The sequence below is a fragment of the Antechinus flavipes genome, chromosome 4 (genome assembly GCF_016432865.1).
Source record: "Antechinus flavipes isolate AdamAnt ecotype Samford, QLD, Australia chromosome 4, AdamAnt_v2, whole genome shotgun sequence".
Lineage (NCBI taxonomy): Eukaryota > Metazoa > Chordata > Mammalia > Dasyuromorphia > Dasyuridae > Antechinus > Antechinus flavipes.
Genome location: NC_067401.1, coordinates 112,091,673 through 112,113,430, shown reverse-complemented (window position 1 = coordinate 112,113,430; position 21,758 = coordinate 112,091,673). Strand labels below are relative to the sequence as shown.

Sequence of the window (21,758 nt, the reverse complement as noted above, 5' to 3'; positions counted from 1 at the left end):
TAGCTATTGCAAAGTTACCATCAACTCCTCTGCAGTGTCTTCCACAATAGTAAGAGTTTAGGAAATTTTTCTGAACGTGATTGTGGTTTTACGAATGCCTGTTGTCTCCTCAGGATATTTGGGAGTGTTGGAGAGAGATAGAATTTAATCTCTGGGAAAAGAACAAAGTATAGCAGATAAAAATTCCAGATGGAGAGAATACCTGTCTAAGTCACTGGTACCCAGAGATCTGCAGTGAAAACTTTATAGAGTCTTCAGTAGGCCCAGCATGTGTAGTTGAAAAAAAGTCAGAAAGCCTGTTTTTTCCTCCCAGCTCGCCCACTAATTAAAAATATAACACCGCACAAAAGTTACTTCATCTATTACTGAGATTTTACAGTTTTGAAAAGGCATCCCCTGGAAACATGTGATTCCACTGCCCAAGAGATGAAAGGGCCCCGTGGACATTAAGAATCTCTTGGCACAGGTGACCTCTCAAAGTTCGGCCGTGGAGATGCCTCATCCCCAGCCCCAGCCACGACCCTGGCACAGCCCCAGCAGAATCAGACGCAGACTCACCACACCACACAGCAGACATTCCTGAACCCGGCGCTGCCTCCTGGCTACAGTTACACCAGCCTGCCATACTACACAGGGGTCCCGGGCCTCCCCAGCACCTTCCAGTATGGGCCTGCTGTATTCCCTGTGAGTACCTCTCCTTGGTCATTCTCTATAGAGGGCAGGTTTCCAGATCCATAATCACTCACCCTGACTCTCCAGTACATTGGCTAGATTCTTAGCAGGTAGGAAGGCATTCCTGACCCCAGAGCTTGGGGGGGGGGGGGGGGGGGGGGAGAAATCCCTAGCAAAGGAAGAGAGAATGATTGTTTATCTCTAAGTAGAGTAAATCAGAAATGTATTCTCATGTAGACATTATTTTCTGTAGACATGTTGCTAGCCTGATGTTCCCTCTCCCCTTTTACCTTCACTTGACCATTCATCACTGATAGCATTGGTAGGTTTTTAAAACTTTCATTCAGGTAGTAAAGTGAGCATCCCACATTGCTTAACTGAGTTCAGTTCCCCCATTGAACTGACCAATATACAATTCTGAGTTAGTCCCATGGGACAGAGTCATAGTGTAAGGATATCTTCACAAGGTCATTGAGGCCCCCCTCCCTTTCCCTTCCAGGTCGCTCCTACCTCTTCCAAGCAGCATGGTGTGAATGTCAGTGTGAACGCATCGGCCACCCCTTTCCAACAGCCAAGTGGGTATGGATCTCATGGATATAACACTGGTAAGCCAATTAGATATCTTGGTGTTTAGGGGGAATTGGTTGTGGGAGTAGTCTTGGAGGGGTAATGGTTGGGGGTGAAGAAACCTATGAGGGAGAAATGGTAGACTTTGGCAGCTTTTAGCTGCCTTCAGCCTCTGTTCAGCACTAGCAAGAAAACTTAGTATTGTGTTCTAATGCCCACTTGTCTGCAGCTGGGCAGTGCTCAGGGCATGTATTGACTGCCAGATAGCATGCCTGGCAGTAGTGTGGGGTGTTGGGGTAGAACAGGGCTGCTGGGCAAAAGGAGCTGAGACTTGGTTGAGATGATGTCAGTGGAGATAAGTGGCAATTTGTGTAACATCAGCAAAGTTGAAGGGGCTAAATTCATCGTACATAAGATTTAGTATGTCCTTAGGAGACTGGCTGGGCTAGCACTAGTCTCTTTATATGCTTAGGTTTTTCCTGTGGTTTCCATTCCTTAGATAAGAGAATACTGAGGAAAGTGTAGGGGTGGAGGGTGAGGTAGTAAGTAATACAGTGAGAACCTCAAGGGTAAGTGAGATAGGAGAATTGTATCTTCAGTGATTCTTTCAATTGTATGGCCGTTTTCTTTGCACAAGCCTGGTTATGCATCTCTATGCTGGGGAGACAGCTCTTTAATTACTCAGGAAAAAGATAGATTAGAGAGGTGGTGATGGTCCCTGAAGTAGATATTGGGGTGAAAGACATTCTGCCTGGCACCTGACTGATTTTCTAACTCCCTCAGAGATTCTGAGTCAAGAGAGATTCAGTCTTATTCTTTCTTTTCAGCAGCCTTGCAGGTTCAGTTGTGTATGGGAAGGAGAATGTTGCATTGGTGGGAGTGGGGTTTGCCTCCTTATGAGTCCCTTAGAGCCTTCAGCTCAGTCTCAGCTCCAGAATAATCTGGAGGCAGCAGCTTTTGTGCTCTCCCCTTCTCTTTGGGCACCAGGTGGGTAAACTATCCCAGATTTTTTTAAGAACAGGGACGGGACACATGGGTACTTCAGGAGCTACTAGTGGGGTGGAGGCATGAAGCTGTAATGTGTGACTTGGATTATATTGTGGATTTGGGCTGATTGTTTCTGGGAAGCCCCGTCGTGCCCCTCCTGACCCAGATTCTAAGCCCATTTGTCCCCTTGTACTGAACAGAGATTCTCTACTCCACATACCTCAGAGGTGTGATTTGGGGAGAAGGTTTATAAACCCTCATCCCTATCACTAGAACTTTAGTTTTAGATACTGTCTGGGCCAGGCTCAGAAATAGAAAATAAGATACGTGGGATTTTATGGTCATGTCTGATTACAAAAAAACAAGGATGAGTGGGGGCAGTATTATTATCCCTTCCCTCCTTCCCCTTTACCTTACCCAAGATTTTGGAGACCTGATGTGATTTATTCCAGAAGCCCCATTTCCCCAACCCCATAGGGGATTCTGGTCATTCCCCCTCCCTCATCAACCTCTTAAATTCATTTATTTTTATGTATCTGATTCCTTTTAGGAAGAAAATATCCACCCCCTTACAAGCATTTCTGGACGGCTGAGAGCTAATTTGGCCCATGGCTGGGGGCTATGTTTTGTGTGTGTGTGTGAATTTGCACTGAAGTCTTGTTTCAGAAACCAGACCACTGAGGAGAGCCTGCTGAGCTGAGGCCAAGGCCTTCGTGGCTTGGGGGAATGAGTTGGTGGATACCTTCTGGGCTTTTGAACCTGCCCCTCTCCCCTCCCCTCCCCCAGTGTGTCTGACCCCGTCTTAACCGTTTCGAGTACAAGCGGTGCAGCGCCTCCGAAGCCGCAATGCACACACCCGCTGTCGCTTTTGATTTCTGGAAGGCATGTAGTTTCAACTTGTAACAAATATTTGTAGTCTTCAATAAACTGTGGTATTTCTTTAGCTAACTCTGGCGTTCTTTCCGTGCATGTCTCTCTGGACAACAGGAGCTAATATTGTGCTGTGGATATGGGGGATGGAAGGGTGGAAGGATGATCTTGTCAATTAAACCCCAGCACAGCCAGAGAAGCCACTGGTTAACTTTTTGGTACATGGTGGCCTTCTCAGGAAGAGGGTATCAGTCTCAGTTCCCAGCCTATTGGTTATTGAGGAAAGTTAAATTTATAGGGAACTCCTGATTTCCCAAGCTTAATCTCTGTTTACCTTTCCATTAATCCCTCTTTGTCTCTACTCTAAGGCAAGGCATTTTGGGTAGTATTGAGGTACCCATGTTAAGAAAGATAGAAGAACTGGCATTGGGGATCCAGAGTTTGGGGAAAATATTTTCATTGACTTAACTGTTATTCCTGCCTCTTGAAGACCAAGGGGTTGACTCAGATATGACTTGGTCATTAGCATCCACTTAACCTTTGTTTTGGTCCCTTTATGAATCCTCTCTACTTAGAGGTAGGGCACTCTACTTTTTTTCTTTCAAGGACACATGGTTCTTTAGTGGTCCTCATGGATTTTGGATAAAACCAAGGGCCTATAGGTAAGGTTTTGTCAGTGTCTTTTCCTTGGCTCCCTTCCCAATTCAGTTTGCACATATCAGCCTTCTTTTTGATGGATTCATTTTGGATGTGGAGCTAGACCTTTCTTTGGGAGAACAGATGTCAAATTCATTAAATAGTCTCTCTTGCCCAATTTTCTGTTCTTGGTTAGCAAGTTACCTAGCCATTTACCTCTCCTTTGATCTTTTTTCTGATTGTTGGTACCCTTAAATGATATACTATGGAGATTTGATCAATTTCCCCCAATCATAGGTGCTTGAGGTTTAACCATACTTCCTGGAAGATGTTCTTAATTGTTTCTTCTGTTACAGCCTCTCACGCTATAATGATATGATTATAAATGTTCCTTTGGGGAGGAGGGCATCTGCAATCTTGAAAGGATTTTACCTAATCCCTGAATTGGACTGAAGAGCCTTCTAGTTGTTAATGTATTTCCTTACTTCATAGCTGTGAGACTGAGGATTTTCTTCTTTCTCTGTCTCTGTCTCTTCCTCTCCCCACAAGGATACTTATCATGGGAACTGTGGCCCCGATAAGACAAAGTGTTATAAAGGACTCACATTTCTCCCCACCCACAAATGGAAAGCCTAGCCCTTCATTCTGTAATGTCAATGACCCCTGATTTCCCAAGGGCTCCCCCAGCACTATCAGCTAGCTGTCTCCAGTAGTAAAGGCAAATCTGTGTTGAATTCGGGTTTGTTTTCTAAAATTACTCTTCTCTAATCTAGCACCAATGCTGCCTTCCTACATAGGGCATACTTTTTTTTAAAGTTTTAAGTCCTTGTGACTGGGACCTTAGAAATTTTGTTTTCATTACAAATTTAGTCAAGAGAAACACCTAGGGATTAAAAGGAAACTAACTACTGACAGTACTCTTTGTCCTTTCCCCTGTTAATGTATCTGTGGTGCCTTGAGATATAGAATGGAGGCTACCCTGAAAATCAGGAAATATTTGTTGTCAGTTAGGAGCTTCTTGCACCTGGTCTTGTATGGGGGAGGATTTTCTGCCTAGGATTTCCCCTTCTCTACTGGAAAGGTTTCAGTTGATATATACAGCCTCCATTTTGAGATGACTGGAAGCTGACAAGATGGGTTTGAATGTAAAGGAGGACTTGTATTCTAGGTCTGGAATGAGTACCTCCAGTGTTAAGAGATAGAATGTGAACTATGTATAAGGATAACAGGTGGAGGGATCTTCAACTGTGGTTTGCTTACTGTAGCAAATGGTTTGTATCCCTCTCTTGATTCCCTTGGAACTGGCAGTAGGAGGGACTTCCTGTCAGGAAGATGTAAGACAGGATATCTGACTTAAAACTAGTAACTGAGATGACAGAACTATAAGTAGCATTTGGATTCTCTATTCCATGTGGACTTCTCTGGCCATTGCCTACATAGTGATCTGGGTGCCAGCCTCATTTATACCTCTAGCAGACTTTTATTGGTGTAAATTGAGATTGTCACGACTTCTGAGTGAGCATGGAGGTCAGGTAAGGGAGACTGGCTTTAGATCCAAGTTGGCCTCTACTGTTTTGGCATTTACCTTGACAATATGGCTCTAGAGCCCAGGATTTCCTTTGGTGTTTGGATATTGTTTTAGTGCCTATTGAAGTAGAAATAATTGGTGTGGGAAAGTGGAAGGGCAAAATGATTTAAAATTAACTTTTAAAAGCTTTTGGATTCCCATTGGGATTTGGGACAGATGGTCCTGGAGATTGTGTTAACTCTGATTTGGATGTAGGCTTCACTGGAAGCTGGATTATCAGCCGTTAACTTACAGCCAGGAACAAAACAAGCTAATTAATTCCTAAGAAGCCTTTTTATCATGGCTTTCATTGTTTAGCACTGGACTGAAGCTTCCCATGCAATAATCTAGTTGGAAGAGCCTCAGATACCTTCACTTTGACCTCCCCCTACCAATCCACTTTCACCTCCACTGACTCAGGGACCAGGGAAAAAGGACAGTTAGCTATGTTAATCCTGCTATCTATTTCTTCCTTTCTCAGGTGTATCAGTCACCTCCAGTAATACAGGCGTGCCAGATATTTCGGGTTCTGTGTACTCCAAAACTCAGGTAGGTCCTTAGCTCACTCAGCAGAGGTAGAGAAAGACTGCTGGTGAAGATGTTGTGTTGTGACAACAGAGTAGGCCTTGGTCTATGTGTCAAGAGACCCAAATTCTAAGATCAGGGCTTTTGATCTTAAAAAAGATATCTCCATATCTTCTCTAGGTTTATCCTTTCTATCCCTCCCTGCTTCAGAATGAAAAGAGAGGAAATGACATGTAAAAATGAGTAGCCAGCTCAGTAACAGATTGTTTTGGCCCTCACAAGGCATCTTGATTTTTGGTCCCTGTCATTCCTGAGGTGGACAAATAGAGAAAGTGATGGTAGGAGAGAAGTAGGATTTTAGTAAGGCTTTTTGAGATTATTCACAGATTTGGTTTCTTACTGTTCCATTATGATGGCAGCTGATCAAGAGTTTATTATAATTTATGAAGCATTTCGGAGAGATATCTCATTTTCAAGGCCTTTAGTACCCAAGAATTTTCAAACTACTATTTCTTCTAAGAACGAATGGTACCTACCTTTAGGCATAACAACTCTAAACTCATTTAGTGTCACTGGCACTTTTAATTTGTAGTCACATTGTATACATGCAAGAATAAAAGACAGTGGAAATCTTGCTCTCGGAGTTTTCAATCTAGTTCAAGGAATTATCAAGAAGGAAGGATGAAGTTTATAGGATAGAGAATTGGAAGTAGTCAGGAATGGCCCTGCTGATGCATGCCATTGTGCTTTCCCCCATCCCTGAACAGCAGTCCTTTGAGAAACAAGGTTTTCATTCTGGGACTCCTGCTGCCTCCTTCAACTTGCCTTCAGCCCTGGGGAGTGGAGGGCCCATCAATCCGGCCACAGCCGCTGCCTATCCGCCAGCCCCATTTATGCACATCCTGACCCCCCATCAGCAGCCACACTCCCAGATCCTCCACCATCACCTGCAGCAGGATGGCCAGGTAACACACTCTCCCCCTCTTGTCTTTCTTCCCCCACTGATCCTTTTCCCTACCACTCCTTAAAGCTGCCTCCCCCTTCCCTCTTCCCCTCCCTTTCCCCATCTATCCCCAGCGCCGGCCATGGGCACACAACACACACAGACACAAGCGTACACGACACAAGCGGCCGGCAAGGGAGTTGACAGAGAGGGGGCCAGGTTGGGGAGCTCTTTGCTCAGCCCGATAGGTATCTGGAGGGGGTTTGAGTCCCCTCCCCAATGTGGCACACTTTGTCCCCCATATTTTCCCAATAGCCCTGGACCATGCCCCACCCCTCCCCAATCCTGCCACTATAGCTTTCCCTTCTAACCATGGATTTCTATTGTCAAAGTTTGTCCCTTTATTTTCCATATATCCTGGTTCTGCCTCAGCTACCATATTTGCAGATGATTCTCTGTTGCCAGCGCCAGCAGGAGGAGCAGGTAATGAAACTCTCTGAATGATATAATTATACCTACCCTCTGCCAGTCCCAAACCCCACTTGCCACAGCCCCGGGGAAATCAAGGAGAAGAAAGATTGCGCGGCCACAAATCGGGATACACAGACACACATAGACACACTCACACACCCTGCTGGGCTCTCCGGCCTCCCCTTCCCTTCTCCTCCTCTCCTTTTCTCTCTTCCCAACTGTAGAAGGCATTTGTCTACTAGAGTGGATAGGGTTCTTGGGAAAGCATCTGAATCTTGGAGGCCTTAGCCATGTCTCCCTGCAATACCCTGCTAAATATATAAGGGTCCAGTGACCCCCTGGGGGGAGGCATGTGGGCGGAAGAGGTGTAGTGGAGCCTTCTGTTAGTTACTCTCCCTGTCTCCACAGCAGAAAGCAGTGCTCCTTTGTTTTTAAGGCAGCTTTTAGTCACAGGCATCAAAATCAGTTAAACTGAATCAAAAAAAGTTAAACTTTTTTGATTGCTCATCTGAGAAGCTCTTTCCAGATGTTTGACCTTTCTGGTGAAGTAGAGGGATAAGATGAATGATCAGAAACTGATTTAGTCTCTTAGATGAGCTCTGAAGGCATCCTACCCTCTGCCTTTTCTTGTCTTGAAATCAGAATTATGCTTTTGCTGACCGGAGAGGGACTAGAACTTCCAAAGGTTCCACCAATTATGCAGACAACTTCTTTGGATTAAGGGTTTAAGGGAAAGTGTAGCCTTTGAATGGTCTTTTGGCAGGAGGAGAAATGGAGGAACATGACAGTTCCCAGGCCTTCCCACCCAAAAGTCCCTGCTAACTGGCCTCCTTTCTCCTCCCTGTCCTTCCCTTCCCTCCTCCCCTCCCCCCCAACATCCCTTCCCCTGCAGACGGGCAGCGGGCAACGTAGCCAGACCAGCTCCATCCCGCAGAAGCCCCAGAGCAGCAAGTCTGCCTACAACAGCTACAGCTGGGGGGCCAACTGAGGCCCTGGCCCTCTTCACCTCCTTGGCCCCCCTACCTGCCGAGAGGGCCTCTCAGCCTGGCACCTAAGGAAACAGCTACAACACAAAAGCACGTGGAGCGGAGGGTCCTGCTGCCCCCCCGCAGCCTGCCCCAGGCCTCAGCTTCACTTCTGAAGGCCCATTTCTTTCCTCTCCTACCTATCCTCTTGTATGTAATATAGGATTTGTATTTTTTCCTTTCTCTTTTTTCTTCTCTCCCCACACTACCCCTGCATTCAAGATTATGAAACTCTTTGCTGTGGGCTCTGGCCTTCCTCTTCCTCTTCCTACTCACCCTGGTGGTGGGAAGTAGCTGGGGGAGAGGACTCCAAATAGATATCATCAGCCCAACAGTCCTAAGTCTCCCTTTTTATTATTAGGAAAACAAAACAAAAGTCATGAATATGAACAGAATTGTCAGATGAATTAGTTGAAGTGGTTTTTTTTTGTACTGTGTCCTCAAATTTAATGGATTAATGTGTCTTGTATATATAAAAAGAAAACCTCTACCTTCAGCCTCTGCCCATTCTTGCTTCGTCTAGGATGTCCTCAGTCTCCCTGATGACCAGCTGGGTGAATAAGTATTACTGTACCAACTGGGCCTCCACTAGCAGGCTCCGAAGGCAGTGGAATAAAATGAACTCTTCGCCCTTTAACAACTCCTAACTATGATGTGCCGGTGTCCCCTTCTTCCTGACCCTGAGAGTCATTCAGCTCAGTTCTCAGAAGCACCTCACCTTTAGTGTTAAACTAGGGAGTGAGAAGGGCAGTGGGGAGAAATTGGATTGGAAACAATGTTTTCAGACAGAAAAGCAATGAAACATGGGCTGCTCTAAACAAACTACTTGGGAAGTATCCAGGAGTAGGGTACATGACACTGGCAGAACCAGTTTGTGTTCGGTGTGGTGTGATCAAAGACCATACCAGTTCTTTCTGTTCTCCCACATTTCCCACTGGGGGAGGGGGGAGGGGGGGGGTCTTGTTTAGGTAAAGGGGTGGAATAGGGAGCATACTTTTGGGGGAGGAGGAGATCGCAATAAACCCATCTGACCCCTCGCCTGGCCACCACCCATCTCCAGCTTCCCTTTCCATCTCATCATTGCCCCCCTTTCAGGATCTACCCTACTCTAGAGGCAAAAAGGAGCCATGCTCCTATTCTACAAAGTTTAATAATTAGGGGCAAGGACGGAGGAAGTCCGTGTCATGTCTCCGCATCTGCCTTTGTAGACATTGAAAGTGTCTCGAAGAGACATCTTGTCCATCTTGCTTTTAGACGTACCAGCCTGGCAAGAATCAGAACTTTAGAACGTCCGAGCTGACAGGCATCTGAGGGGTGGTCACCTGGATCTCGGCCAATGCGAGGCCCCGTTGTCCTGAGGCTTTTTGTCTCGTTTGCATATTATACCCCGTACTCTTCCACGGAGGAGGCTGCCCCCTTTTCTTGCTCTGGTTCCGCTCTCCCCGAGGGCCTGGCTTGCCAAGCTTCCCTGCAGGGCTTGGGTAGGCGGGGCGTGGGTGGCCGTGGGGAGGTGCCAACGGGATAGCTTTGTGCCCGAGACCCGGCACTGTTTCTGGCTTAGGTTTTCTGGTCAAACCGAGCCCCAGCCCTCTTCCTTCCTGCCCGAGCTCCGCGGCTCCAACCCCAGAGCTCCGAGCTTTCCAGTCGCACGGACTGCTTTCGGCCCTCCTCCCCTCGAGGGCCACGGGGCTTGGAAGGCTTTGGTGCCCAAGGTTTTCGATACAAAGGGGGCGTGGATAGAAGGGGGAAGAGTAGTGCCGGCTAGTTGGAGCTGCCGGTCCCTCCCCAGGAGGGTGACCCTTAAAAGACCCGACGGAGAAGAGGAGACAGGGATTCTGCTTCTATAAGCACGTCTCCCAATACCTTCACAATCGAGAAGCCCCAACCACCACCATTCCCGCCCCCCACATCAAACCACGGATCTCACGGGAGTAAAAGCCAGTCCTCCTCCGCCTCGGTTCAGCCTCATCCGGCTTCCGTCAGCCTCCAGCCAATCGCCTCCGTGCCCCGCCTCCTGCCGGTCCGCCTCTCCCACTTTCCCATGAGCCCGCTCTCACGTTCGTTTTACGACAGTATGACAACTTTTCCATCAGTGTCGGGACTACCTTTTAGAGTGTATGTAGATCTACAGTACGGTGGCCGGGCAATCCGCCCGTCTTGCTCGCTTTCCCATAGCTTGGTCGGGCTGCCCTCACGCTTTCCAGCAGTGTGGCTGAATCAGCCCTCCTTGACCTAAGGCACTTTCCGGCAGTGTGGCGGAGCTCCGCCATCCGGCGCCCGCAGGGGCTTGGGGTTTCCAGGACAGAGAGAACTCGAGTTCTGCTTGAGGAATGAGCCTTTTCGACATTTTCCGGGGCTTTTTCGGATTCCCGGGGCCTCAGAGGTGACAGTGAGACCCAGACGGGTAAAGCGGGGGGTGGGTAATAGTGGGCCTTCCGATTTGGGCCTCGGTCCCTAATGTCTTTCTCCACCACCAACTATATCTCACACCAGGCCAAAGTATCCCAATTGATGGGGAAGTGGGGAGGTGGCAGTGACGGTTTCGGTGTCAATAGTATTCATTTCAGTGTTTATACAAGCATATACACACACACACTTGCATGCACACACACATTCCCCTGCTCCCCCATCTCCTCAGGATCACCAGGTCACCCTAAGCGGCGGGGTGGGGGTGGGGAGTGCTTGCCTGACTTAGGCTGATGCTGGAAGCTGTAGGAGAGTGACCTGCATGGGGGCGGGAGAGTCGAGGAGACTCCTAGGTCTCCCAGGTCGTAAACACACGAGGCCACAGCAGCCCCATTCCCAACCTTTCCCCCTAGTCCGTTGAGTCCTAGAGCTGCTGGTTGCTCAGGTTAATTGCCTTTCATGTCGGCATCTTTGTGGTTCTCCTTCTGCCTCCCAGACCTAGGGATCCCTTCTTTGGAGGGATGACTAGAGAAGAGGATGACGAAGATGAAGACGAGGAAGGAAGAGGGGGGACTCCCTGGGGCCCCAGGTTTGGAGGCCCCAGCTCCTCCGAGGACTTCACTTTTGGCTTTGGCTTTGGCTCGGAAGATGAGATGCGATTCCATGATAACTTTGGCTTTGACGAACTGATTCGGGATTTCAACCGTATTTTTGGAGACCTAGGGGCCTGGACCTTGCCCTCCCGTCCCCCTGGTGGGTGTGGCCCCCCGTCCCCCCCCCCCCCCCCTGCACTTTGTTAAGGGGCCTCCCAATGGAAGAGAGAGTAAGGGGGCCAAAAGGAGAGACTGAGGGGAGGCTTCTCCATCCCAGCCTTGATTCTCCATTTCCCTTTTGCAGAGCTCCCAGGCCCAGAGCCAGAGACCCCCACTGAGAGGCGGAGGGAGGGGGAGACCATCCGGGATTCCATGCTCAAGTATCCTGATAGTCACCAGGCTAGGATTTTCAATCGGGGATCAGACGGTGATCGGGGGCATTCATCTCCCAAAGGAGTCCCAGACTGGGACTCCAAGAGGCCTTTGCGAGGGGTGAGTCCCAATCCCCTTGCAGACCCAGTAACTCCTGCCAAAAGGACTCGGGACACAGAGCACACACACTTTGGAGGACTGGAGGTCTGAGCTAACAACTTTAAACATTGGCACATTAGTGCCAGGGTGCCATGCCATGAGGGCAGAAGAGGATTACGGGGAGCAGCGCTTGGCAGCGTGAGGACCATAGTGGGGTATGGTATAGAAGGACCTCAGAGATCACCTACACTGCCTTTTATGGGCCTTTTGCTTTTTTCAAGGTTAATTAAGTAGTCAGCAGCAGGGCCAGAATTCAAACCCTACTTCCAGTCCAGTGTCCTTGTCCCCATATCATAGTGAGCACCTAAGTAGACAGGGTAGTTCAGGAAGGTGGGGCCAGGCAGATGATGGAGCTGAGGAGGGGATGGGTTACTTCTCTTCAGAAGGGGCTCCTTTCATCAGCTGTGGCTCCTTTTGCAGTTTGACGATATGTGGCCGGTGACCCCTGATGCTAGACCAAGAGAGGACAAAGGTAAGTCTGAGAGCCATAAGGGGTCCCTGATTACCTGCTCTGAGTTTTTACCTTCACCCTTGCACTCAGGTTTGCTTCTTGTTCCTGGATATTTCCAGCTTGCCTCCCGATTATCTAATTCTTCTCCCCCTCCCTACCTTGTATGTTTATTTTTTTCAACAACTCATCTATCTCCCCTACCAGATCTTGATTCCCAGGTCTCACAGGAGGGCCTGGGTCAAGTCCTACAGCCTCAGCCTAAATCTTACTTCAGAAGTGTGTCCGTGACCAAAATAACTGGACCAGATGGGGTGAGCTAGATGGGATGAATTGGGGGTGGGGAAACCATAAAGGGCTGGGGTCTATGGAAGATGCCATGTTCTGATTATGAATGAGTGGGGTGGCTGTTCCCACAGACAGTAGAGGAGCGACGCACTGTCGTAGACAGTGAGGGCCACAAAGAAACCACAGTAACCCGTCGAGAAGCAGATAGCAGTTCTAGAGATGGTGAGTGGGGAAGGAGAAGCAATGGTGAGACCATCCCCAAGCTTTTGCAGCAGTGAGAATCCCTTGAAGAAGCCGAATTGATTGATCTCTGACTCCCCCTCTTAATTCTTGTTCTTTTGTTCTCTCTCCCCAGCTTTATTCTACTCTGGTTCCCCTTTCCCTCTTAAATACATTCAGCAAGCCTTTATTAAGCACTTTTACTGTGTTGGGCTTTGTCAAGGGCTTTAAGGGGGGTTACATTCTAATGGAAACCACATCTATACAGATAAGTGAACAAAAGCACCTACACTTTTTCATCAAAGAGAGAACTCAGGCAGGAAAGGGGATCAGCCTATGCAAGGACCTGAAGCTGGGAGGTAAAAAGTATTTTATAGGGAACAGCAAACAGGCCGGTGTGCCTGGAACACAGGACTCTCCATCTGAGCACTTATGGTTTATGCCTTCCTATCTGAATGTATTATTCTCCTCTAGATTCAGGCACCCCACGGCCTCCAAATTTGGGGGACAGCTCTTCCTTCCTGGATTCGTTCCTAGGACGATGGTTCCGATCTTGGTAGTCCAAGTTGATACCTTGGAGGACTCCATCCCTCCCGTCCTTGCCCCAATCATTGCCATCTGGTTCCTGACATCACTAGTTGGCTCAGCTGCTCTTCCTGCCACAGCGAGGGTATTCTGGGGGTGGGGGGATAATAGACAAAGGAAAAGATATCCTACACTTTTCTCCCCTGCCCTTGCTGCCTCCCAAATAAAATCTTTATTTATGCTATTGCCTCAGTCTCATGGTATGTCTAGCTCTTCTAGGCCTAGCCCGGGCCTTTTGTTTTTCTTTGATCTGTCTTCCCTTCATAATGAATGAGAATCAAGTATAAATATTCTTGCATTCTTGTACTTGAATGAATTATTAGTGTTCTTAGTTAAGAACATCCCTCAATAGGAAATAAAGTTATCAGGATCAATATTTTTAAACAATCACAACAATCCTAACCCAGCACATTTAGTAAGAAGTAACTAGTATGTTATCAAATGCTGGCTATTTGATAAGACCCTCAGAGAAGGAGACACATGACTTAAAGAAAGAGTAAGGGAGGTAGTCTAATCCATTTTTGCTGTTTCAAGAGATTTCAGAGGTCATTAGATTAACGTCTTCGTTTTATTTATTTTTATGCTCTAAACTGAAACACTACATACACATAGCAGATTGTGAAAAGGAGTCTCTGTGAAATCCTAAATCTCCATTTAGATTGTTTGTCCTTTTAAGTGTAAAATAAATTAACTGCAAAACTGTTCTTGTCAGTTCTTCCTCTCTTGTGCATTCATAAAAAAAAGTTTTAATGGCCCTCTTTTTAATGCATTATTAATGCTAACCTCTTCCTCTTCCTTAACAAGAAGACTAAAAAACAAGATTCTTGAAACAAGTATAGTCAAGCAAAATTAGTTCACACAATGACTTGGTCTTAAAGTATTTCTGCACTGTGTTCAACATCTCTCCATCAGGAGATAGACAGCAAATTTCACCTGTAAGTCCTCTGAAGACAGGGATTTTTGAGTTTTTCAGAATTTTTCTTTATAATATATCCTGGTATAAATTGGTTTTCTAGCAGCCAAAATTAAAAGGGAAACAGAAAGCTAGGAAACAATTTTTACAGCCAATATTTCTGAAAAAGACCTCAAAATATATGAACTGACTCAAATTTATAAGAATACAAGTCATTTTCCAGTTGATGATTGGTCAAAGGATATGAACAGATAATTTTCAGATGAAATTAAAGCCATTTCTAGTTATATGAAAAAATGCTCTAAATTACTATTGATTAGAAAAATGCAAATTAAGATAACTCTAAGGCACCATTTCATATCTCTCAGTTTAGCCCAGAGAACTATAAAACTATGCCTACCTTTGATCCATCAGATTTGCTATTGAGTTTATCCCAAAGAGATCATGAAAGAAAGAAGAGGATCCATATGCAAAAATTTTTGTAGTGGCAAGGAACTGAAAATTGAGTGGATGGCCACCAATTGGGGAATAGCTGAATAAGTTATGAAGGTAATGGAATATTATTATTCTGTAAGAAATAATGAACAGGCTAATTTCAGAAAAGCCTGGAAAGATTTACATGAACTGATGCTAAGTGAAGTGAGCAGAACCAAGAAAACATTGTACACAGTAACATGTGATGATCAAATATGATGGACTTGGTTCTTATATATTAGTGTTTCAAGGCAATTCCAATAGACTTGGGATGGAATATGCCATCTGCATCCAGAGAGTTTTAAATTGAAGCATAGTATTTCATCTTTTGTTTGCTTTTTCTTTTTCAGGGTTTTCTCTTTTGGTCTCATTTTCATTGCAAAACATAATATGGAAATATGTTTAAAAGAATTGCATTTGTTCAATCTATATCAGATTGCTGTCATGGAGAGGAGAAAAATTTGGAATACAATCTTAAAAATGAGTGTTGAAAACTACATGTATTTGGAAAAATAAAATAAATTGGTTTCTTGGTTCACTCTGCATCAATTCATACTATCCAGGATTTTCTGAATTCTGAATTGCTTCTTTTTATTATTTCTTACAATACAATAATATTGCTGTAGGTTCATATGTCATAATTTGTTGATCCATCATACAATTGTTTAGGAGGCAATTTAAAGTATTCCATTGAGCCTAGTTCTTTGTTCCCTCCCCTATTCTTCTCCCCCCCCCCCCCCCTCTGCTTTTTACTTTCTCTTTTAAGGCTAGAAGTTTGTTTTTCTTATAGCTATTCCCTCCCAAGTATACAGGTGTATATATATATATATATATATATACTTTTTCTGCACATTCTATTTGTATTTTCTTTGCAGGTAGCATTTTCCTCCATATGTCTTTTATTTTTTAAATTTGTGTACAATAATCAAAATGACTTAGTTGTTCTTAAAACAATATTAACCACTCTTCTACCCCTACTTTTTTCCTTATTGAATTTGATGTATTTCTATATATATATATATATATATTTCTATACCAAACTGTTTTTCACCCTCCTTTTTTCCATTTAATATAAAAATGAGAGATGATACACAATTCATCCACTCCATGTTTGTATATTCCCTTGCCTTTCAAACATGCAAAATAGGAAGTTCTTCCCCCTTCTTCCTCCTTTCTATACTCGTTTTGCCTTTTCTAGATTTGTTTTATTCTCACTTCTTTACTATCTTTAAGCTCTCAGAACTGATTCACTCTGACCACTTTGTTTTTCTTATTTAACTCCCTTAAAACCCTTTGAAGACATTAAATTTCTGTAGGGATACTTTTCTTGCACTGTTAGCTCTGCATCATCCTATAGCTCTTTCTAATTTTAAAAATTAAGTTTTCCTTTCTATGTTTCTCTGGACTCATTTCTGCATTTTAGAGTTTCTATTTATTTTCTTCAGAAATGCTTAAAATTTAAATCTTATAATCTTTAAATTGTCCATTTTTTTCCTCCTCAGTATTATGTTGAGTTTTTAAAAATTATTCTTGGTTATAAATCTATTTCTTTTGGGTTTTGGAATATTGTATTCCAAAGTCTTCTCTTTTATTGTAGAGATTTCCAGATTTTAAATGATTGCCTTCAGTCACTTGGTACTTGAACTATTTCTTTCTGCATGTTTTTAGTATTTCTATCTTGGCTATGACATTTCTTATACTTCTTTTGGAGTTCCAAAAGTAGTTGGTCAGTGATGTTGCTTTGTCCACTGATTCTAATGGATCCAGGAAGTTTTCATTTATGTCTTGAAGTATAGTTTTTACTAAAATGCTAATTTTAGTGAAAAGGTTTTTTAAAAGTTTTTATCAAAATGTTAATTTTTTACCTAATCCAATGAATTTTTTTCCCTAAAAAAGTATTTCTTTTTACAGGCATTAATTTTCCACCCACTGCTCCTCCACTATTTGAACAATTAAAATAACAAAACTAAAAACTTTACAACAAATATATGCAGTCCAGCAAAACAAATTTCTAGAGCCTATATCCAAAAATGTATGTGACTGCAATACCTCTTTGGTAAGAGGTGAGTGTAGTGTTTGATCTTCAGTCCTCTAAGTTCCTAAATTCCTAAATTCCTCTCTCCTAAATTCCTAAATTATCTCTCTTTTACCTACTTTCTAAGTCAGTTGTTTTTCATCTCAGCTAACATACTTTTGTTTTAAAAATTTTAATATTCTAGTATTTCTTGCTGTCTCATGGTACAATTGATTCCTCTTTGGTCTATTCTTGTTTTTAGGGAGTTCATTTCCTGGGTAAAGCTTACTATTTTCTCTTCTAACCTATTCTCCTTTCAATTTTTTCTCCAGAGCTTTGATTTCATTTTTCCTTATTCAGTGTTTCATTTCTTCTAAGTGTTCATATAGTCCTTGTGGAAAATCTATTTTTTTCTTCTGGGTTTCTATTGGCAATTATTAGAGTTGTCATTCTCTTTGGGGGGTACTCTTTAGAGTTGTGATAATTTTTGTATACTGGTCAGTATTTTTAAAAATTTACTCATCTCTCCAACTTTAGTTCTTGAATTGAGATTTTTATGCCAGGGTCTGGCACTGTCCCCTTGCTGCTATTTGTCCCCACCCTTTTTTGGGTAGGGGGAGGGCTATGATGCTTGGCCCTATTTGATCTTGCTCAAACCCAGGGTTTTCTGGGTTTTTGAAATGCAGAACACTGGATCTTCAAGGTCTTCTCTGACATCTCTGAGATGGGTCTCCAGAGTGCTAGCTGTAGTGTTCCCTTGCCTTGCTGGCTGCTGCCACGGCAGCCTCTAAGCCTTCTTGCTCCCTGAGCCTCTAAAGCCTTCATTATGGGGCTTTCTGACCTCCCTGAAGGAGCCCTCTGCTTTTTCTGCCTCTTTATACAGAGCCTTTCTGGCCTCCCTGAGAGGCTGTCCTGGGATGACTCTGGTTTAGGCAATGATCTTGAGCTTTTTTTCTGTGCAGTTTTGGGATGCAAGAAGTCAGGAAGAAATCCTGACTGGATTTCTTGATTATTTGGACTGGCATAAAGTTCAGGGCTTTACTGGAATAAACATTTGGGAGCTGGGCAGATTGCCTTCCTTTCAGGAATCCATTTTCTCCTTTTACATAAAAAGAAATATAGGTTCAGAAATGAAATAACTTGTCCAAGTTACCCTATGGGGTTATATGATGTAGCTTACTAGGTGGACCTGGGTCCTTTAATTGCACTTCTAACTTATTTTTCACTGGAGCATACTTCCTCTTAGATAAAGCAATTAGTGTTAAAAATGAAGAAATGTAGTGGATAAAGGATTAGAGAAAAGACAAGGTTTAATAGGGGAAATAGATTTTTTTTTAAATTAATGTTTTTAATTATATCTTTTTATGTACAAAACATATGCATGGGTAATATTTCTACATTGATCCTTGCAAAAATTTCTGTTTCAACTTTTCCCTTCCTTCCCTCCATCTCCCCCCTTCCCCGTAGTCCCATACATGTTAAATATGTTAAAGTATATGTTAAATACAATGTGTGTATACATATTTAAACAGTTATCTTGCTGCACAAGAGAGATCAAATTTAGAAAGAAGGTAAAAATAACCTGAGAAGAAAAAACAAAAATGCAAGCAAATAATAACAGAAAGAGTGGAAATACTATGTTGTAGTCCATACTCAGGGAAAATCAGATTTAAGAGCCAGAGTGGAAGATGGAAGAGAAGCCTTAAGAGCATCCCAATAATAATATTGCCCCAGTTCCCTTTCTGTATCAGAATGATTTTGAGCTCAATAAAACCTAGGATCAATTTCCCTTATTTATCACTTGTTATTACATCTGAGTCATCATGACTAGCTTATCACTTCTTAAATTAAAAAAGTCAGTGAGAGGGGACAGTCTCCCCATAAATGTAGAGTTACCACCCGTAGTCATACAGAATGGAAATTAGCCTGCTCCATCTCCTGCGTGGGCATGTAATCAGGGTGTAATTACACTAGGTAAATTAAGGATAATATTGATGGAGAAGGCATGGGGCAAGAAGGATAATGTTTTGTTGCTGGAAAATACCAGGTGATGTAAAATCAAGTTTTTTGATGAAATAAGGTTGGAAGGATTGTGAAGGCTAGCTTCATTTACAGGGGCTGCCTTGGAAATTCAGGTGATGAATTCTTTGACCCTGGCAACTCATAAAATAAAAATACAAAATGGTCCTCAATCTTCTGCAGAGATTCCTCGGTGACAGATTGAATGTATATATGAATGAATAAACATCATCTGCAAACAGAGCAGAGAGTGGTGGAAAAAGAGAATGCTTATAATTGAGCAATTTTTAGACGTCTATAAACTTTAACTTGGAAGCTGGCGTTCTAAATGTGAGATCCTTGTCCTGTGTATGACCAGTGAATGACTGTGCTCTTGAAGGAGCTGAATCATGTTCATCTTTACATTTTTGGTATAATTGAAGCCTGAAGGAAAAAAAGGAAGTTGCAACTAATTGGAAGGCTGGTACACTGGGGCTTCTTGGAAAGACAAAAAACAGAAAACAAAACAACCAAAAAGTCCCCCCACACACACACACACAAAAGTTATTGGAAGAGTTGGTTTTATACCACAGACAATAAGAATTATTTTGTAAAATTTAACCATTTGGTATTAGAGTGCTTATGGTATTATAGTTTTATATGTGTATATGTATATACATATACACACATATATATAGTGCTTATTTTTATTATATAATACTTTAGTATTATAGTGTTTGCAAAAAGATGACCATGAAAAGCATTGCAATTTATGTACCAAGGTTAGTTGTAGAGGATGAAGATGTAAACACATTTTACAAAAAACTCACTAATAACCCACAAATTAAATCAACATACACCTTGATACCTGATGATGTCAGTGTAAAATTGGGAATAGCTGAGGAATACAATGAAAAGCTTGGGTCAGGAAGGAGTATGCAAAGCCAGTGACTTGTTGACCGTACAGAAAACATGTGAATTTATATCATGAACAATTTCGTTGAGAAAAGAATTGGCAAGCACTAGCTATGGTGAACATATCACAATACCATCACAAAAAACGAAAAGTATTACATTTTAGATGACAATGAAAGATTTGTTATTGGTAGAAGAGTAGAGCTAGAACTTTAGAAGTTGTCTAACACAATACTCTCAATTAAAGATGAAGTCTAGAGAGGTTATATAAATTGCTCAGTCACAGAGGTAAGTAAAAGCAGGATTAGAAACCAAATCTGACTCAATATCCAGCATTTTTTTCCATTCTGCAGCGAAGTTATTACTTGTTGGACCTCAGCTCCAGTAAAATATTGAGAGTGTGAATGAGTATCCGAGGCCAGGTAGAAGATAATGCTTTGCAGTCTCTGTTTATTAATCTGAGTATCAGCGTTTATATACCTTTTAAATTAGTGTTACAAAATTACTAGCTTCCAGGGCATTTCTGTATCCACCTTAACTGTCAATACCAAGATACTTATCAACACAGAATTGTAAATAGCGTAGTTGTAAAGCTCATCAGCATCAACAGAATTGTAAATAGTTGTGACATTTATCAATATCTAGCAGAAATTGTCATACTAATGTATTTACCTCAAGCATGTCTTTGATTCATTGTATAGTAAAGAATGCTTTGTTCCTGTCCTAATTTTACCAAATATATCTTTGATTCAGTGTATAGTTAAAAATGCCTTGTTCTTGCCCCATGCTTTCTCCATCAATATTATCCTGAATTTACCTAGTATGTCTACAATTGTTAGGGAGATGATGAGCCCATATAGTTTGAATAGTTCGCTCTAACAGAGAGTAGTTCTCAAGTATGACCTGGACCAGATTCTTGCTGTTCATGCACTTATTAAATATTGGCCCTCTACAATTACTGGGTGAGTCAAATATGTACAACCAACCCACCAACTTGTCAGAGTTAAAGAATCAGAATTAGTAAATCACCAAAGATCAGAATTAGTTTAAAAAAAAAAAACCTAGATGGAATAATAAAAATGAGAAAAAGATATGGCACATACCTGGAACAACTCAATAATGAGTTATCTAGATTACTTCTGTATAAAATGTATTATATCAGTCATTTCTACGATTACCTTTTATACAGAAGTTTAACTGATGTAAATTGGTTGTCCTAGCAAGAAGATAAAAAGAGCCTTAAAAATACTTGTTAATCAACAACTCACTTGCTAAAAAGAGATGGTGGTCAAAAAACACCAAAACCCAATTTTAGAATATAATCTCATTTGTCAAAATTTATGACTAAGTTGATAAATGATGATAAGCAGTATTAACATAAAGCAGAAAAGCAATATAGGATAAGCTTAGCAAGATATTCAACTAAGGTAAGTTATCCTATATACATTTAAGAATGAAAATGGGAGGAGGGCAGCAAATAATAAAAATGGAAAAGATCTTCAGAGTTTTATAACAAAATTTTCTCCATGGACACTTAAAAAAAAAAAAGATAAGATTCTCCCACATCCCCCTTATTAACCAAATTTTAATATATGGGCAAATATTCAGATTCTGTGATTTTTATCTCAATCAATTTGGAATTCAAAGGTCCCAAAGTATATATAAAGGGGGACTGGTCAATGAAAATCCAGTTTGAGGGAGTATGTAACAATGGAGCAAAGCAACAATATGGCTCAATGAATAGAGCATTAGGTCTGAAACCAGGAAGACCTGGAGTTTAAATCCAGCTCAGACATTTACTAACTCTGTGACCCTGGGCAAGCAACTTAATCTCTGTGTCAATTTTCTCAACTTTAAAATGAGGGTAATTATAAAAAGCCTCTTGGGGAATTGTCATAAGGATTAAAAGGTAATATTTGTAAAATGTTTAGCACAGTGCCTGGCACATAGTAAGCCCTTAATAAATACTTTTAAAAACCCTCAAAGGCACAGTTCTAGATATGTGTATAGAGGAAATAGAAATTGAACCAAAGAGAACAAAGATGGGGAAAGCAAGTTAGATTGGTCGATGAGTGTACTATGTTGGAGGTGACGTAATTGTGAAGGTTAGC

At 42.6% G+C, this 21,758-nt stretch overlaps 2 protein-coding genes across 20 annotated transcripts in view; both read left to right on the top strand.

Moving 5' to 3' along the window:
* UBAP2L (ubiquitin associated protein 2 like) overlaps positions 1–8,910 on the top strand; it is a 47,048-nt gene extending 38,138 nt beyond the window's left edge. For 4 of the 19 annotated variants that reach the window (XM_051993943.1, XM_051993949.1, XM_051993942.1 and 1 more), the window contains 6 exons: positions 467–684; positions 1,172–1,277; positions 5,781–5,848; positions 6,592–6,789; positions 7,200–7,250; positions 8,131–8,759. In XM_051993943.1, coding sequence (XP_051849903.1) covers positions 467–684; positions 1,172–1,277; positions 5,781–5,848; positions 6,592–6,789; positions 7,200–7,250; positions 8,131–8,226 — 737 coding nt within the window. In that variant the 3' untranslated portion in view covers positions 8,227–8,759. Of the gene's footprint in view, positions 1–466; positions 685–1,171; positions 1,278–2,066; positions 2,227–2,776; positions 3,175–5,780; positions 5,849–6,591; positions 6,790–7,199; positions 7,251–8,130; positions 8,760–8,786 lie in introns of those variants that run through there. The other 15 variants (XM_051993954.1, XM_051993948.1, XM_051993950.1 and 12 more) reach the window with 9 other exon arrangements.
* A 1,456-nt stretch (positions 8,911–10,366) lies between these two features.
* On the top strand, positions 10,367–13,517 carry HAX1 (HCLS1 associated protein X-1). Its single transcript, XM_051993962.1, has 7 exons — positions 10,367–10,646; positions 11,166–11,422; positions 11,567–11,754; positions 12,214–12,265; positions 12,449–12,555; positions 12,661–12,751; positions 13,223–13,517. The coding sequence occupies exons 1-7, from the start codon at positions 10,594–10,596 to the stop codon at positions 13,306–13,308; spliced, it is 834 nt and encodes a 277-aa protein (XP_051849922.1). The 5' UTR covers positions 10,367–10,593; the 3' UTR covers positions 13,309–13,517.
* The last annotated feature ends 8,241 nt before the right edge of the window (positions 13,518–21,758 follow it).